Here is a 19143-nt window from a genome sequence, read left to right on the forward strand (position 1 = left end):
GATTCCTGCCCTGAGCCACCCTCCTGGCCTCTGATCGCCTCTTACTCTCTTGTTACTCCAGGCCACAGACACTCATGGTCTGTGTTTTCATTTTGGGTTTTGTTTCGAGATAGGCTCTTTATTTTTATTTTATTTTGTGTGTGTATGTGTGCTTTTTGAAACAGGGTCTCACTATGAGTTCAGGCGGGCCTTGAGCTCACTTTGTAGCCCAGCTGGTCTCCAACTTGCAAGGATCCTCCTGCCTCAGCCTCCTGTTAAGAGAGGTCCTTGCTGCATAGCCCAGGTTGGCCTCAAACTCACTGCATTCTCCTCAGTATTGAGATTATCAGTGTGCTCCACATTTTAAAATGTTTTTGTCCAGGATTTTGCTAAGATGCTCTGCTAGCCTTGAGTTTGCAATCATCTTGTCTCAACCTCCTAAGTAGCTGGAATCACAGGCTCACACCACCATGCCTGCTGTCCTGTGTTCTGTAAAGATTTACTATTGTTTATCTCTGACTGGGTGTGGTAGTGCACACCTGTACTCTAAATTCTCTGGAAGGCTGAGGCAGGAATATTGCAAGATCGAGTCCAGCTTGGGCAATTTAGCAACCAGCCAGTTCTCTGTTACTGCCTCATGTGACCCTCCCTGGCTCCTCCCTGCCTGCCAGCTGCTCTTGTCTGGGGCTCCAAGCAGCAGTTCTCTTTCCCTGACAGCCACAGATGCTGCTGACCCGCCTGCCTGCCTGATCATCTTCTCTCTGCTGCTCTGCTGCGTCGCCTGCCTTCCTGGTAACACTCAGCCTTGGCTGGAAACTCCACTCGAGCCGGGCTTGCAAGTAACTCTGCTTGCATTGGAAAGGATCTGCCATTCTCTCTACTTTAAAGATTTGCTGATTTCAGAGTGTTATTCTCACTTGGTCTCTGCTCCTTGCTCAGCCCCATATTACAAGAAGACCCTCAGGGCCTACATCCTAGCGGGGCTCAGGAAGGAGAAGGGGGGACCCGACGCCACGTCCTAGACTGCTGATCCTCAGGAGTGAAGTGCTTTCCTTATGTGCTGCTTAGCAAGAGCTCTTTTCTTCCTGCTTTGCTCCTAAAACTTCTCAAGCCTCCTCACTCAAAACTCTTCTTTCTGTCCAGCTGAAGTGGCACATGTATATAGTTCTAGAATTTGGGAGGCTGAGACAGGAGGGTTTTGAGCTCCAGGCCAGCTCAAGTCTAGCCTGGACTGCACAGCCAGATAAACACAAACAAAAAAGCAAATTCTTTCCCCTTATTATTCCCTCACCAGCCAGTGACTCTCAGCTGCACAGGTCTGCAGAATACCTAGGCTATTGACTTCTGTGTTGAGTTCAGCACTGGGTTCCTCCTTGATCCAGAACATGTCTGACTGCAGGGTTGGGCTGGGGCTCTCTCCACCCCAGATAATGTCTGGAGACCTTGTGTCCCAGCCAGAATCAGTGGATATCACTGCCCCAGGCACACTGGCCAGGCAGCTCCTCTCCACTGTCCATGCCTCAAGTGTCCATCACCACTGTCCCTAAAGCTAGACAGCCTTACTCACCTTCCAAGATGAGATGATCCAAGTTCTTCTGACAAATGTTAACACATCCATGATCCATCTTAGGGTGGGTCTTGCTGTGCTGCACAGGCTGGCCTCAAACTCAAGGGCAGCAGAGTTGATCCTCTTGCATCGGCCTCTGGCCCAGCTGGGACAAGAGCAGCACACTGCACCAAGCACCAAGGATGACATGACAGACAAAACACAGCAAAAAGAAAAGGACTCGTTAGGGAGGTGACAGGCATGCAAACCCTATGAACTGATGTCCTCAGGACATGAAAATCCACTTTGTGTGTCCAATCTCACAGACTCCAGTAGAAGCTGCACGCAGGCTGCTCACAGGGTCCTCACTTCCCGGCCTGCTGGGGAAACGGCTCCAGGAGAGGGACGCGATGGTGCCCAGAGGACCACTGCAGGGGACAGGTGAGTGCTGTGCATCGGTGGACACACAGGTGGGAGGACCTGGAGCTTCTGTGAAAGAGCAGGGAAATTACCGTGAGTGGGGGCAGGTGATGTCACCTCCAGCACCTGGGAGGCTAAGGCGGGAGCATCACCGTGAACTGAGACCAGCCTGAGCTACCTAGTGAGAGTAAGGCCAGCCTGTACTAGGAAGAGAGACTGTTTCAAGAGAGAAAAGTAAAAAACAAAAAACAAAACAAACAACAAAACAATATTGTGGGTGTAGCTCAGTGTGAAGGTCCTAGGGCAAAGGCACCATCCTTAGTTCCCAAATAAATAAAATGAATGAAAAGTGAGAAATTAAAGAATTAAGGACAAAATGACATTGGAAAAAGGGAGAAAACTGTGGAAAGAATGTGAAACTTGGGTGTAAGAGAGTAAGAAATCAGAAAGTGCCCTTTACTTGGTTTTGCCTGTATGTGTCATCAGTTCCAGTTTACTCTCTGGTCATTTGTCCTGAGAAGTTCTGCCTTTTTGTTTGCTTGTTCTGAGACAGGATCTCCCTATGTGTCTAGGCTGGCCTCCAACTCACTCTGGCCTTGAATGTACTATGTATCTCAGTCTGGCCTCAGACCCATGGAGATCCTCCTACCTCAGTTTCCCAAATGCTAGGATTATAGGCATGAGCCACCACACTCAGCTTCCAGCCCTGTTTTGTTTTGAGGCAGGATCTCACTAAATTACTAAATTATAACAGTTGAGTTTGAATTTGGGATCCTCCTCCCTCAGCCCCTCAGAGTGCAGGGATTCCAGGTAGATGCTACCATGCCTGGCTATTCTAAGGGAATGTGTGTGATCTCCAGTTACATTCCCATTTGTTCCTTAACGGGCTTGGTTTGTAGCTAGACTTTATGGCCATAAGGTCCTGGGTGCTGTGGTTTCCCCTTCTCAGCAGTGCCGATTCTAAGAGGTATAATCAAAATACATGGTGAATGTTTAAATGTTAAAACATTACTATAGTAAAAAACATATCACCACTACTCTCCTTCAGAGTCCTCCCCTCGCCTAGAGCACACATAGCCATCATCTTGCTGTTTGCTGAGGCAGCTCTGGAAGTCCTCTTTCATGAGCGTCTCCATGATGTATGACCAAAAATACGATGGGTGCTGCTGATCGCCACCCATCAGAAAGGCAGGCTTGTGAAAACATCACAGTGCGGCCGGCAGGTGGCCCATGCCTTTAATGCCAGTTTCGGGAAGCTGAGGCAGGAGGATCACTGTGAACATGAGGCCAGCCTGAACCTCATGGTGAGAACTTTTCTCAAAAACAAACAAACAAAACCCCCAAAAAACAAAATATAAAAAAAAAAACATAAACATGCAGTGTATCTTCTTCCACCTTATTCAGCAGAGCTAGCACTGTGTGATGTCTGGCTCTTCTCCAAAGTTAAAATGACCAGGAAAGGGAAACAGTTTGAATGGATTCAGCTACAGCAGGACAACTGAAGACCCTCATGAAAGAGGACTTCCAGAACTACTTTAGGAAACATCAGGAGCCGTGGGATAAGCACGTTTGAAGTGAGGATGTAACTGAACCTGTGTCTTGTGAATGACAGAGAGAACCCTGCAGTGGCATCAGCTGAAGGTCTGGTTTCCTGCTGTGATGTCCATCTCCTTGCTCTGCATCTGTTTCATCCTGAGCACATTGGGTGAGTTCTCTGCCTCTGTGTGGCAACTCTGGATCCTCTTCCCAGTGACCTTTTAGGGATTTCTTGGAAATGTGAGTTCCCTTTCTGGACACACATGCGCCCCTAACTGAGATGTCAGGCTTTTGGAGAAACGCACCATCGCTCATAGTGACTATGGAGAGCTGTGTGCACTTGCAAGCTTGCTGTGCATGGCCCTGACTGCCCTTGCCAGAAGTGGTCAACATAGTTTCGGTCAGTTTAAGCCACTGAATACAGTCCCAGACGGTCCTTGCAACTCCAGGGCCTGGAATTTTGGGATCAGGACACCGGTGTGCCAGGGTCTGCTGGGGGACCTTTTTCTGGCTTGCAGCCTTGAGCACCTCACCACATCCTCCTGTGGCAGGAAGAGAGGACACACTCTCTGCTGCCTGTTGCTTCTCTTGTTTTCTGTGTACGCTAGGTGAGTGCTCTACTTCTTAACTACACCTACCGCCCTTGGTCCCCTCTTGGAGGGTAACGATGGCACCCTCAGGACGCCACCTCTACGCCTTCCTGCTGCAGCAGTGATGGTGCACACCTTAAATGTGATCCCAGTATTCTGGAAGGCTGAGGCAGGAGAATCACAAGTTTGAGCCCAGCCTGGGCAATTTAGTGACTTAGCCAGCCTCATCACAAATCAAATCAGAAAAGGGATGGGGGTGTAGTTTACTGTAAAGTCCCTGGGTGAATCCTCGGTACAAAAATGAATAAATGAATAACCAAAAACCAAACTAATTCTTGACTTTTCTTTCCTTTCCCAGTGAATAAGAATAATTCTGTATACAGCAACATTGGCAAGAGGCTCTCCAAGTTACAGAGCCATCAGAGATTCCTAAGTGTGGCCTGCAGGAGGGAGGCAGAAGGTCAGTTTGCAGGTAAGAAGCAATGAGACTTCTTTGGCTCCTGATTCGGTTCCTGGCCAGATGGTTCATATTTTTGGTGCTGAAACTTTCAAGTCCCAGGCTAGTGTCTCTGAGGCTCTTGTCAACTGTCCTACGTGCCAGTTTTAGAATGAAAGTGTTGGAGGCAGTGCTAGTTTTGACCTCAGAAATCTCGACTCCTCCTGCTGGTCCTGTAGGCGTAAGTGAGCATCGCTCTTCACGGCTGTTTCTGACCCCAGCCTCGGCCTTGCAGCCTTCCCAGGTGTGCAGCCAATAGCATCCCTTGCCTGGGGCTTCTGCAGTCACCAAGAGACAACACACAGGATTCAGATGACAGCAAAGTAGTGCCGGCTTGGTGGCATGCATCTGTAGTGCCAGTCACTCCAGAGGCTGAGGCAGAAAAATACCTTAAAATCAGGAGGCCAGCCCAGGCCACATCTCATAAAGCAAAACAAAATGAAGTAAAAGAAACAGCTTTGCTGTGGAGCAGGGCTCAGGAGGCTGGCACTGGTACAGTGCTTGCCTAGCATGCTGTAGGGTTCCATCCCCAGGACTGGACTGGGACCGGTCCTCTCCTAGGGGATAACTGGTGAGCTGTGTGCAGAGACAAAAGCGACCCTAAAGGATGTCAGACTTGCTATTTTCGGTTTTTTTGGTTTGAGATAGAGTCTCACTGTGTAGCCCAGGCTGGCCTTAAACTCCCAGCAGACTTGCCATTCAAGGATTAGAGCGTTGGAGAGCAGCTCCGGGTAGAGTGCCTGCCGGGCACCGCAAGACCCCAGTTTGAGGTCCAGCACTGGGGAAGGAGGGAAGAGGAAGTCGCCAAAGGAGGAGCAGGGGCTGTGCAGGTGACCTGCGAGGTCCTGCCCAGTTCCCCCACAGCAGGCAGCGGCTCAGTTGTGGCAATTAGAAGAGAAAATGGTTTGCTCTATTTTCTGTTCTTCTTTCGCATTTGCATTAAACATGGTTACAACATACCCCAGCTGGCAAAGGCTGTCCTTACCTGGAGACTACTCCACCTACTCACCCTCCGAGTAAGAAACCTTGGTCTTCTGGTCACATAACTATCACTGTGCGTTTTCCTTTCCTTCTTTTTGTGGTCCCAAAGAAGGTGGAACCTAGAGCCTTTGCACTGAGCTGCGTGTCCAGCTGCCCTTCCTTTCTTTTCAGTTTAGGATGGTTCAGTTCTAGTCGATAAATTGTCTGGGCTGGGTGTGAATTTTTGATCCTCCTGCCTCAGCCTCCCAGAGTTCTGGGATTATAGGCATGCACCACCCTGCCCTGTTCAATACATACTTTTTGCGGGAGAAAGAAGCATACTGAGAAACTCTAAATTCATCTCCCGTGACACAGAGAAATCAAACTTCAATGATAGAAATTTTAATATAGTCATGTTATCTGGAGTTTTTTCATTTTTTTATCATCTGTGTCTCTAAGTCTGCCAATATTTTTGTTTTTTGAGACAGGGTCTCAATCTGTAGGTCAGGCTGGCCTTTAACTCACATGTAGCCCAGGCTACTGTCAAACTCACAGTGATCCTCCTGCCTCAGCCTCCTGTGTTGGGATTACAGGTGTGTGCCACTGTGCCTGGCTACAAACTTGTTTTCTCACCTAGCACATTTTTTTAGTACAGAGGAGTGAACCCAGGGCCTCCATACTGAGCTACATCCCCAGCCGTGTGTATATTTATATTTTGAGACAGGCTCAATTTAAGTTGCTAAATTGCCCAGACTGGGCTTGAACTTGCAATCTTCCTGCCTCGAATGGGCACAAACCACCAGACCTGTCCATTCCTTTTTTGTTTTTGTTTTTGTACCTGGAATCAAAATCATGACCTTGCATTTGCCAGGCAGACACTTATGCCACTGAGATATATACGCTGCCCCTGGCCTGCCTATCTTTTCCTGCCCACCTGAGCAGGGCAGCAGCCTTGGACCAGAGTGGTCTCCAAGTGCTGCTTGCCATTACAGCTCGCAAACTTTCTGGGTCAGGGGAGAAGGACAGCGAGAGGACGGGAAAATAAAGAAAAGGGACAAAGCTAGGGTCAGGGGGAGCCCTTGCTGCTGGGAGAAAAGGAGCTGCCCAACCCCTGTAGCATGTATATTTATACACTCAGGGGGATGAGGACACTCTCAGCCCATCTGCCTGGCACCTTGCCTGTCTGGCTCCCTGGGCACCCCGCCTTCTCAGAGCCAGACCCGCTTGTTTACCTGACTCGCTCTGGGCCCTCTGGGCTCCCAGGGTTGCCCTTGACCTAGCCCTACCAGTGGGGTCCATCTCCAGGGTCAGCTGCTCCCTGCTTACCTCATTCTCCTCTCCACCCATCCCAGTTCCGAGGGCGCCAGAGCACTGTGGGGGTGGTATGTTTCTTTGCATCTGTGTCCCCTCAGCAACCTCCTCCCAAGACCACATGTCACCCTGCTGACAAATGGAGGCTCTTCTGGGAAGTTTCCTCAACTTTGGAATTTTCCAGGCTTAAGACACCAGTTTTCTTTGTGGCACTTAGGATGCAACCCAAGCCCTTCACACTAAAGCCCCGGCCCTTTTTAGATATTTTTTTAAAAACAGGGTCTTGCTAATTTGCCAAATTGTCCAAGTTAGACTAAAACTTGCCGTCCTCCTGCCTGGGCCTCCCAGATTTCTAGAATTACAGCCGTGTACCACCATGGCAGGCTAAGAAACTAGGTGTGTTGTTTGGTTTTTTAATGACAGACTTCCTTCCTAGTTTATGTTATTCCACTCCTTTCAAACAACACGGATGTTATGTGAACCGCCTGAAATTGCTTCTGCGGCATGTGGAGGTAGCCTGAAGCCTTTTGGATTTTCCTTGCTTTCTGCGCAAGACAGTTTTCTTCCTTTCTCTATGTAGAATTCCTCTGTGTGCCCAGCACCTCTCACTGTGGGATGAGACAACTGGAGGTGCTGGCGTTGTCTGGACCGCTTCCATCTAGCTGATGAGGTGCCTCCATCCTGAACTTGCCTCTTCACGGGTCTCCAGGGCAGGCAGCCCTGGCATGGCCCACTTGTGAGCTCATCTAGGGAAGCCTGGATGTGTCCTGCCAACCTGAATTTCAATTCCAGTCTAACACTACAATCACTCCAGGGCCACAAGAGGAGTGGGAATTTTTTTTTCCCTTTTTCTCAAATCCATTTTATTTCAGGAAGGAAAAAAAAAAGAAAAAACCCAATGCCAAAATTTCAAAACATGTCATTCAGGGGCAACAATGGTACACTACATACATTGCACATTGTCATCATCCCCAAATCATTCACCCAGAACGCAAGACATCTACATTGACTGAACAATATCGGCACAAATCTTCTCTCCAGTGACCTCAGAGAAATCAGTAGTATAATTATTTTAACTAGTTTTGTTTAGGTGTGTGCCATTGCACTGGGGTGGACATGTTCCTGAAGCTACAGGAAGAGAGACTAAGAAAATGCTGGGCACTTAGGTTGTCTCCAAGAGCTAGCTTTTACAAGAGCTGCTGTAAACATGGGTGTACATATATCATGTGGTATGATGTTTTAAATTCTTTTGAGAAGATACACAGAAGGGGAATAGCTGGGTCTGATGGGACCTCTAGTACCAGTATTTTCAGGACTCTCCATACTGATTCCACAGTGGCTACACCAGTCTCAATTCAGGGCTGAGAATTCTTTCAGTCTTTTCCTGTAGCTTCAAGAACATGTCCAGGGGGCTGGAGGTTTAGCTCAGCGGCATAAGCACCTGCTTTGCAAGCAGGCGGTCATGAGTTCGATCCCTGGTACCGACAAAATGAAAATGAAAAAGACCAAAAAAAAAAAAAAAAAAAGAACATGTAGAGCCCAATGCAATGGCGCACACCTGTCATCCCAGTCACTTGGAAGACTGAGGCAAGAGGATTTCAAGTTCAAGACCAGTCTGGGCAATTTAAAGACACTCTGTCTCAAAATAAAATACAGTGGTGGTGTTGGGGACATAGGTAAGTGGCCAGGTGCTACCATGCTAGGCAGAGCTCCAACACCTGCATTGGAGAGCATGTCTAAATGACCCCCTGTGTTTAAATACCCAGTAATCTGTCCAGCTTCCTGAGCTCCATCTTCTTGTGAATTTTATTTAATAGCAAGTAATCAGGTTTTGTTTGTTTGTTTGTTTTGGTACCAGGGATCGAGCTCATAAAAATAATAACAAATGGTTAAGGTTATTTTTCACCAAAGATGTGGTGAGGGATTGTTCACGGATGGTGACAGAAGATGGTAGCAGCTTCAAGTACCTGTCCAGAAGACCATTTTTGTGGGTCAGAAGCTGGAGTTGGAAAGTGAAGGCCCAGTGATACAAGAGATTTCTGCCTGTGTCACTGGTTTGGTTTGGGACACAGCTGTGTTCGCCTGTTCCCGCATTGTGGGCAATGGCTTTCCTCCTGCAGGAAGCAGGTGGTAAAGCTGTGCTATCAGCTGCATGGCCCCAAAACCTACATCAAATATCCTGCCTTGAGGTCATCGGCCAGTCCCTGTTCAGAATGAAATAGCCTAAGGATTGGGAAACATGTCAGAGAGTTAATTCAGTTTCGAAGAAGTGCAGATCACTTATAGAACCTAACTGACCTCTAGTGAAACTTAAAACCTTTTTTTTTTTTAACCCAGGGAACCCACAATCCTGTTAGGTTGTATTTTTGCAGTAGGGTCAGGGTCTCACTAATTTACCCTTGCTGGCCTTGAATTTGTGATATTCTTGCCTCAGCCTCCTTTTGAGTAGCAGGGACTTAACTTTCCACCAAAGATTTCTGTTTCCCTCTGTGTCTGTTCTAGAGACTTGGAGCTGCTGCCCCACGCCCTGGAAGCTGTTTGAGTCCAGCTGTTACTTTATTGCCTCAACATCGCAATCTTGGGAGAAGAGCCGGGAATCCTGCATCGCACTACAGGCTGACCTGGCTGTGATCCGCACCCAGGAGGAGCAGGTACTGAGAGGTCAGGGTGGACTCAGTGGCCAGCAGAAGCAGAAAAATTCTGTTTTGTTGGCCTCAAATTTTTTGGCCTCAATGTTTAAGAGAAAACATATTGGGTGCTGGGGCTCTTTAAACTAAACTCACGCAAGCCTGGTGTGCTGCACACCTGTAATGCCAGCACTCTAGAGGCTGTGACAGGAGGAGCGTTGCAAGTTCAAGACAAGTCTGGGCTGCAAAGTGAGCTCAAGGCTAGCCTGAACTGCATAGTGAGACCTTATCTTAAAAAAAAAAAAAAAAAAATCTAGATCCTCCTGCCTCAGCCTCCTGAGTGCTGGGATTACAGGTGTTCACCACCACACCCAGGTGAAGTGAGAAGGATTTTGAAGGGGATTAATGGCAAGGTAGTACTTACTGGAATACAAATTTTTTTTTTTTTTTTTTTTTTTTTTTTTGTTAAGGGGATGGAACTCATGACCTTGGGCTTGCAAGGCAGGTGCTTATGCCGCTGAGCTAAATACTCAGCGGGAATACATTTTTTAAAACATCAGTCATTCACTATATTTTCCCCTCACCTGGTATTTAGTAGTGACCAAGGAAAGTGTCCCACAGACTCACAGTGACCACCACTGGAACTGGCTCCCGTCCTGCTGGCAGAGGAGGCCTGCACGCCTGCGCAGTCTTTGCTTTTTGCCCCTGACAACACTAGGCAGACTCATGTCGCCTCAAACCCTGAAAACTGATTGGATTCTCTCCTTTTCTCGCTCAGGATTTCATCATCCAGAATCTGAATAATAGCTCTGCATATTACCTGGGGCTGTCGGATCCAGAGGGCCACAGGCATTGGCAGTGGGTCGATCAGACACCATACACAAACGTCACGTGAGTAGTGAGATAAAGGGATCCTGGGTCTCAGCCATGCAGGGCATTGGGGTGTTGTGTGCACCAGGTAGGAAGACAGAAAGCAAGCATACAAAATGCCACAATTCTTTTTTTGAAAAACCCAACTCTGGTCTGTGTGTGGTGACACAGGTCTGTAATTTCAGCACTTGAGAGGCTGAGGCAGGAAGAACACCATGACAGGGTTTCTCTATGCAGTGCAGGCTGGGCTTGAACTCACTCTGTAGCCCCCAGGCTGACCTGGAACATGCAGAGATCCTCTTGCCTCAGCCTCCTGAGTGCTAGGATTACAGACATGTGCCGCCATGCCCAGCCTAAAGTCTGTGCTTTAACTACACATGTGTCTCTAAACTAACAAAGACTATCTCAGAGAAAAACCAATTAAATTTGATATTTCCTTAAGAGGAGTAAATTATTTATGTTTGGGAGTCTTGCTACTTTACTCAGACTGACCTTGAATTTACAATCCTGCCAGAGTCTCTGGGACTGAGAGTACAGGCGTGTGCTGCCTTGCCTGGCCTTTTTTTTCCCTTTAGTTCCAGAGACACATGCTGGCCTGGAGTATTGGTGCACGCCTGCAATCCCAGCACTGTGGGAAGCTAATGAGGATTGCAAATTGGAGCTCGTCCTAAAAAGTTTTCACCTTAGTGAGACTGTCTCAAAATTAAAAATTCAAAAGGAGCTGGGGATGTAGCTCAGTGGCAGGAGTCCTGGGTTCAATCCCCTATCTCTCTCTCTCTCTCTCTCTCTCTCTCACACACACACACACACACACCCCAGAAATGGGGCATCACTATGTTGCTCATGCTGGTCTCAGACCTCTGGGCTAAGGCAGTTCTGGTTTGTTGTTGTTTCTGGTTGTTTTTAGTTTTTTGAGAGTCTCACTATGTAGTTCAAGCTGGCCTCAAATTCATGGCAGTCCTGCCTCAGCCTCCTGAGTGCTGGGATTACAGGTGGGCATGACTGAGCCTAGCTCTATAGTGATTCTTATTTCTGTAGTTCTTAAAAACTAAAAGCTGGGAATGGGTACACACCATCAATCCCAGCCCTGGGGAGGCTGAGGTAGGAGGATTGCTATGAGTTTGAGGCCAGTTTGGGCTATACAGTGAGTTCAGCACCAGCCTGAACTACATATCAAGACCCTGTCTCAAAAGAAAAAAAAAAAAGAAAGAAAAAAAAAAAAAGAAGAACAGGGCTGGGGATTTAGCTCAGCAGCACAGCACTTGCCTGGCAAGCACATGGTCCTAAGTTTGATTCCTGGTGCCAAAAATAAATAAATAAATAAATAAAAATTAAAAGCTGGGCATGCCACTAATCCCAACACTAGCGAGGCTGAGGCAGGCGTGTTGTAAATTCATGGCCAACATATGTACATGATCAGCACGGCCTGTTTAAGTCTAGACTGGACTACATAATGAGATTTTGTTTCAAAAAGTAAAAAAGAGCTTGACATGGTAGCACACGCCTGTAATCCCAGGGCTCAGGAGGCTGAGGCAGCAGGATCACTGGTAATTCCAGGCCAGCCTGGGCTGCCTAGTGAGTGTTAGATCAGCTCTCTGTAGTGAGACTCTCTCAAAATAAATGAATGAATGAATAAATCAAGGAAAGGAGAAAACAGACTTTAAAATAGTTTAGTATACGCCACTGCCTCTGGCATTCACATCAACTAGATGAAATATCCAGGGATATCACTGTTGTCTCCAGTTTTTATGATTGGAAAACTGAGAATCAGGGAAATTAAATTACTTGCTGAAACCTAAAGGTTGTAAGTAGAAGCCAGGAGCCCCTCAAGAAGCAGTGCCCAGCAGGGTGCTGCCCAGTGGAGAGAGGCCTCCTTCAAAGAAAGGAACAGAGGGGAGGATGGGGACGCAGCTGCAGGACAGAAATCTGCAGTTTGCACACCGGGACCCTGACCTTTTCCAAACAGGACTTAAAGCACTGTTCTGCTCCTTTCTGTGACTTGCAGGTTCTGGCATGAGGGTGAGCCCAACCAGCCCACTGAGCGCTGCGTGGTGGTTGCCTTCCGGCCCACCACGGGCAGATGGGGCTGGAATGATATTTTCTGCGACGTGCCCCAGAAGTCACTGTGCAGGATGCCTGTGATCCACCTGTGAGGAGCAGCTTACAGCACAGGGTTTTCCACCTGGCATCCACAGGACAGATGTCTTGCTTGCTTGTTTAGGTCATGTGAGTTGGTAACATTCCCCAGGGGCTGTCACCTATCCCTCTGATGTCAAACTCAGGTCCTGCATTCATTCATTTATAGGTGAGGCTGGGGGTGGGGCTGGGGCTGAGTTCAAGGGTACAGCACCTGATATGCAGGAAGACCTGGCTTCAAATCCCCAGCACAGCAAAATAAAACTTAGAAAGTAATAAAATAAAATGAGCACTTTTGCAGCATTTCACAAATGCTGGAGCCTTCCGAGGGCCCTTCTGCCCAAGAACAGAAGGAGCCTGAGCCTCCTTTCCTAATTTCTCACCTCAAAGCCATGAAGTATTCATCATGTACCAAGTCCCCACAGAGTCATGTGTGGAAGCCCTGATCTTCAGTACCTCAGAAGGCAGTATTTGGAAAGACTTTCAGAGTGGGTTAAATTGAAATGAAGTCGTTAGAGGGAGCCCAAACCCAGTCACGCTAGTGTCCTTACAGGAGAAGAATTCGAATCAAGTGCGGTGGTGTGAGCCTGTAATCCCAGCACTCAAGGTTGCTGTGGGAGGATCACCAGGAGTTTGAGTTTGAGAGCAGCCTGGGCAACATAGTGAGTTCAAGCCCACCCTGAACTACAGAGCACAGAATCCTATCCCCCAAAAAATAATTTTGTAAAAATGTGGGGGATGAGCATGCATGCTTATAATCCTAGCATGCAGGAGGCTGAGACGGGAGGACTGAAAGTTCAAATCCAGGTTGGGCAATTTAGCTCCTAATGAGACCCCACTTCAAAATAAAAATGAAAAGAACTTCAATGCAGCTCAGTGCCAAGACCCTGAGTTCGATCTCAAGTACCAAGAAGGAAAAAAAATATCTGTATCTTCTCATCTCTATGTCCGTCTCAGTCCACGGCTGGGGATGTAGTTCAGTGATAGAGCACTTGCCTAGCATGCATGAGGTCTTCAAAAATAAGAAAATAAAATTTAGAAATACAATGTTTGCTGGGGATTTAGCTCAGTGGCATAAGCGTCTGCCTGGAAAGTACTAAAAAAAAAAAAAAAAAAAAAAAACGAAAAAAAATAAATACAATGTTCACTGGGCTTGGTGGCACACACCTGTAATCCCAGTACTGGGGAGACAGAGGCAAGAGGATTATTTTGAGTCTGAGACCAGCTACAAAGTAAACTCAAGACCAGCCTGAACTGTATAGTGAGATGTGTCTTAAATAGAAAAAAATACTCTTTAACTGGATATAACAGCTCATGCCTAAAATCCCAGCACTTGGGAGACAGAGGCAGGAGGATCTCATAAATTCAAGGCTGGCCTGGGGTACATAAGTGAATTCAAGGCCACCCTGAACTCCACAGTGAGACCTTGCCCCCCGCAAATGCAGTGCTCTATAACCAAACAGAAGTAATTGTAGCATCATTGATAAGTCTGTTGTTCACCCTTCCCCAGCCCCTGAGCTCTTGAGCTCCAACAACAGTCACAGCCAGTCTTCCATCCTGCAGCTGCCACCTGAGCCCAGGGAACTAAGCCTACTCTGCTAGGACAAGGTGCTGTGTTCCACCCTCAGTCATAGGGTCTGTCCCCGGTAGCCCTCAGCTCTGCTCGCTCCCGCAGTCTCTCGCCCCCCTGCATCACCTATATGCGTCCCACTACCCCCCAGTCTTACCCATAAATGACTCCACTCAATACTCAACTCCATTCTCCTTTGGAGTCACTCCAGGAGGTCGCCCAGAACCCTCAAACTCAGGCTGGCTGTGTTCTTTACTGGGTCATCACCATTTACCTAATAAGAATCTAACCTCGACAGTAAATACTGGCGCTAAACTTCTCAGTCAGGTCTTTGGATTCTTCCCACTGATTGCCTAGCATGGCTCTGGGCCCTCACAGCGGCTCAGTTTCCCTTATTCATCCCTGAAATCCCTTGCTTAGGGTAACTCCCAGCCTTCATTTGTTCCTGGGGCGTCATGGAGTGCGTTGCACAGGCCAGAGGCTTTGGGTGCTAGCTGGGCCCTTAACTGCACCGAGCACAGTGGAACACAAACCGTCTCCACCATTCCCGAGAGTGGGCTTTTCCTTTCCTTCTCTTTTTGCAGTCACTGCTGGGGATTGGACCCAGGGTGTTTATGCTGAACTACATCACCTGCCCTTTTTTATTCTTTATTCTGAGAAGGTTCTTGTTAAGTAGATTCAGGCTGGCACTGAACTCACTATGTAGCCCAGGCTGGCCTCAAACTTGTGAGGTTCCTCCTACTTACATGCTAGGAGTGCATGTGTGTGGCACCATGCCCGGCTAAATATGAACTTCTTGATGGGTGTGGTGCTCGCTTGTAATCTCAGCACTTGGGAGGCTAAAGTAGCAGGACTACTGGGAATTTGAGGCCAGCCTGGACTACATGGTGAGACCTTGTGTCCACCACCATCCCCACCACATAGAAAACAAGTTCTAAAAGGCACCAGGCATGGTGGTATAAGCCTGCAACCCCAGCACTTTGGATCCCTAAAAAAACTGGAAAATAGGAAAACTGATTTTGAGACAGAATTACATAGGTGTTGGGAAACACTAATTCATAATGGCTAATTTTGCATATTTCCCTATGGGGTAACAGGAAGGATTGGGGTTACTGGTACCACACATCTGAGACTTCCCATCCACTCTTCTAAGCATAAGATCATCTATGCCTTCTTGAGTCATCTCAGGATTATACTCCAGGTCAGGATACTTCTAAGCATAAGATTATTTTCGCCCTCTTGAGTCTGAGTCTTCTGATGAATTGTAATCCTTTACAAGCCCCACCTATCCCTGTAGACACCTAATAAACTGTAACTGCTTGGGGAGTGGAGGGTCCAATCCAGGGACACTGACTTCCCAGCCGTTGCTGGAATGCTAGATTTGTCTCTCCTTATTTTTCTCGAGGTATTCTTAAAACAGACAATGGGGACTCTGTCAGGCTTCTGATACGCAGGGAGACTGTTACCAAAACAGCAAAACAGATAAAAACCAGAATCTTAAAATCTGCTCAAAGTACTAAGTTTACAGCTGACTTTCATCTCAGATCAGTCACTTACGTAACCAGGAGCAGGTTAATTATCTCTGTGCTTTATTTTCTATAAAATGAAGATACCAAAAGTGATCTACCTTTAGTGTTTTGAGAATCACATTAATTCCTGAGCAAAACTTAGACCGATACCCAAGGAAAACTATTACCATGCAAGGAGAAAAGTCTCTCTAGGACGCTAAGGGATACATAGAAGGCATTCTGTTCATTCATCCATGTTCTTGGGTTTTAACTCTTACTGACTTAGTAAATTTAGTAACATTGTAATAAAAATAAACTGGCTGCTTTTTCACTAGTCAGTGATGTGCAGATTCATGAAGGGAAATTAATAAAGATGGCTTTGTCACTAGGAACTGATGACTGCCTGCTTGTACTCACAGTAGTGGACTGCAACGGGCTGAGCCATTCTTGGCAGCGCAGCCTCTACAGAGCAAGTGTGGGATGCATGAATGGTGCTCTGTGTGTGTGTGTGTGTGTGTGTGTGTGTGTGTGTGTGTGTGTGTGTGTACAGCAGTACTGGGGACTGAACTGAGGCCTTCACATTGAGCTCCATCCCCAGCCCTTTTTCTACTGAGGCAGGGCCTCCATAAGGTGCTTCACTGCCCAGGTGGAGCTCAAACTTTCCAACTTTCTGCCTCAGCCTCCTAGAATGCTGGGATCACAGGTGTGAGCCAGGTCACCTGGCTGAATGGTTTTTTGTCTTTTTTGAGACAGGGTCTCGCTATGCAGTTCAGGCTGGCCTTGAGCTCACTTTGTAGCCCAGGCTGGTCTCAAACTCGCAATGATCCTCCCACCTCAGCCTCCTGAGTGCTGGGATTACAGGCATGAGCCACCACATCCAGCTCTACCTGGTTCAATGTTAACAGATAACATTTCCTTGTGTTTCGCCACTGAAAGACCTCATACTTGAGATAACCTCTGCCCCACCACCTTCAGAAAGCCCAAGGGGAGTAGTTTCTGTTTCATCAGCTCTGCCCAAGTTTATTGCTCTGCCCCAGGCCTCGGGCTGCTTTCCCTCTAAGCACTCAGTTTATCACCCTAACCACCAGTTTATCACTCTAACAAATGATAGCTGCTGGGCAGAGGACAGATGTCCTGTTTCTTGTATCCTACAAAGACTGTCTGCAAAGGCATGCCACTGGCAGAAATTCTAAGTCAGACATGGCGGGAGGACACCCTGGATCCTTCAGTCTTACTCTCAGCTTCCTGACATACCATGGCCCCTGCCTTACCTGCAGGAGGTCTGAACCTAGCCCCAGTAAATGCCTGCACCTTTGGCAGTACTGAACCCTACACACACAGATTTATAAATTAGACCCAAGGGTGGGCATGTAGCTCAGAGGGAGAGCCATTGCCTACCACATGCCAGGCCCTAGGTTCCAGGCCAGGGACCCCCCCACACACAAAAACAAAAAGAAGCTGGGCATGGTGGTGCACACCTGTAGCACAAGAGCTCTGAGAGGCTGAGGCAGGAAGATCACAAGCTCAAGGCTGAACCAGAAAACTTACTCCATTACACAAACACAAACACACACACTTGCATGCATGCATGTGCACACACACAGCAGGGGGTATACCTCAGTGAGAAGGCTGAGTTCAACCCCTGATAACACACAAAGAAAATGAGAAAAAAATTAAAGACTAAACATGGTAAGAGACTAACAACCAATAACAACATAGAATTCTAACCATTTGCTGTAGTGAAGCCTGGGGTATTTATGCTGAACTAAGGCTGCATATCATGGCTGAAACGGAGGACAAAGAATTCGAGGCCATGTGACAAGACCATTTCAGAATAAATTTAGTTGATTTCTGCCATTTTTCACTTCATCCTGTCCCCAAAAGGCTGATAAGCTGAACAGGTTATCTCTTGTCCCATCAGTTGTCCCTTATGCAATTATACTGGGGGTATAAAACCCTAAAAGACTAAGCATTTTCCCCCAGTACTGGGGCTAAGCCTGATGGTGCTCTACCCCTGAGCTACAACCCACACATTTGCAGGGCCAGGGGCCCAGACCAGGCTGTACAAGGGTCTTACTACTGTGCTGCAGTCCTAGCCCTATTTGAGACAAGAGATCCCTAAACTGCCCAGTTTGGCCTCAAATTAAGTATTCTCCTTCCTCAAACTCCACTGAGGACTAAGGGCTGAAGACATCCAAACAGCTAAATACAGCCAGGTGTCATGAGTGACACAGACCTATAATCCCAGTATTTAGGAGGCTGAGGCAGGAAAGTCCGGAGTTGAAGCTAGGCTGCAGTACAGCGTAAGACTCTGTCAAAAAACAAAAAAAAAAAACAACAAAACCCAAACCACCACAGAGCTAAGCACATAGGGTTTCTGGAGGTGACTGAGGCACAGGTGACATGTTTCTCCCATGCCTTGCCTCTGCACTCGCCGGGCTGTTCCTCTGAATGTGTCTGAGTTTCCAAGTCTGTGTCTTGAATGGCTCTGGTAAACTCCAAACATGCACTGCATCACAGATGCTTGGTCTGAAGCATCAGCCACGCTAGTGCTTTGTGGGATGAGCCCTCCACCCCCAGCACCTGCAGCTACTCCCAGGGGGACAGCTCCAGACTTAGCTGGATCAAGACAGCAGCTCATCACCAGATGCAGAGACAGGAGAACCTCAACAGCTCCATCACCTCACTCCACTGGACTCCTCGCTCTTGCATCTGACATGTGCAGGAAACCAGCTATTCCAGTGTCTGGGCCTAGATTTCTCACCACCCAGACACTGGCAAGCTGTCAGAATTATACTCTAGGGCTTGGTGAAGACAAACTGTTCATTGAATCAAGATCAAAATGGTTTAAAGCTGGGCATGGTGATGCATGCCTGTAATTCCAGCTCTCAGGAGGCTGAGGCAGGAGGACTGGCAAAGTTCAAGGTCAGCCTGGGCTACATAGTGAGACTGTCTCAAAATAAGGTTGTTTCTTTTTGTACATAAGGAAAGAAAGAGGGGCTGAAGGGAGGATAGGGGAATGGAAGAAAATTAAGATATATCATGTACAGGTGTAAATTCCCTATGATGAACATATTCATTATGTTTATCTAAAATGAAGATATATATCACCTGTAAGTACAAACTCCCTATGATGAATGTTATGTTTTTTTTGATGAATGTTATGTTTATCTAAAATGTACCAGCAAATTTGTTTTAAACAGTCAATTTTAATAAGATCATCTGACAACAAAACATTATATCAAAATTTCCTTTTATTGCAGCTCAGATTCATGAGAACCCGAAAATCTACTTATTTATGCTTGGGGTTCATCTTAGAGTTTAACCTTTTAAAGCAGAGTAGACCTACTAGAGCCTCTCTGGGTCAAATCAAAATGCCAAAGTGTATCGACGTCCTTCAACATCCTTCACACTATACAGATTGTCTGACTCATGCCTACACTAACCCTGTGTTCTACTCACCCCCTTAGTCTAGAGTTGTCAGAAGGATCCCATTGGTAGGACATGCAAAAACTGCAGGGGCACTTGAAATGCATGCTTCTTGGTTTATCCTGAAAGAAATGAGATAGATTAACTGGGATGTTACATCTCCAA

The 19143-nt window shown here is 47.2% G+C and overlaps 1 protein-coding gene across 2 annotated transcripts; it reads left to right on the forward strand.

The window, feature by feature from the left end:
* Positions 1-687: 687 nt before the first annotated feature.
* On the forward strand, positions 688-15932 carry LOC100733227 (C-type lectin domain family 4 member C). 2 transcript variants are annotated; one of them, XM_063238181.1, is made up of 7 exons: positions 688-771; positions 1852-1966; positions 3558-3650; positions 4430-4543; positions 9341-9489; positions 10244-10356; positions 12341-15932. In XM_063238181.1, the coding sequence occupies exons 2-7, from the start codon at positions 1936-1938 to the stop codon at positions 12486-12488; spliced, it is 648 nt and encodes a 215-aa protein (XP_063094251.1). In that variant the 5' UTR covers positions 688-771; positions 1852-1935; the 3' UTR covers positions 12489-15932. The 2 variants fall into 2 exon arrangements, with proteins under 2 accessions (XP_063094251.1, XP_063094250.1); XM_063238180.1 differs by lacking the exon at positions 688-771 and having other exon boundaries at positions 1606-1966.
* Positions 15933-19143: the final 3211 nt, after the last annotated feature.

The sequence above is a fragment of the Cavia porcellus genome, unplaced genomic scaffold, assembly GCF_034190915.1.
Source record: "Cavia porcellus strain 051 isolate PalLab524CR breed Dunkin Hartley unplaced genomic scaffold, mCavPor4.1 scaffold_27, whole genome shotgun sequence".
NCBI classification, from domain to species: domain Eukaryota; kingdom Metazoa; phylum Chordata; class Mammalia; order Rodentia; family Caviidae; genus Cavia; species Cavia porcellus.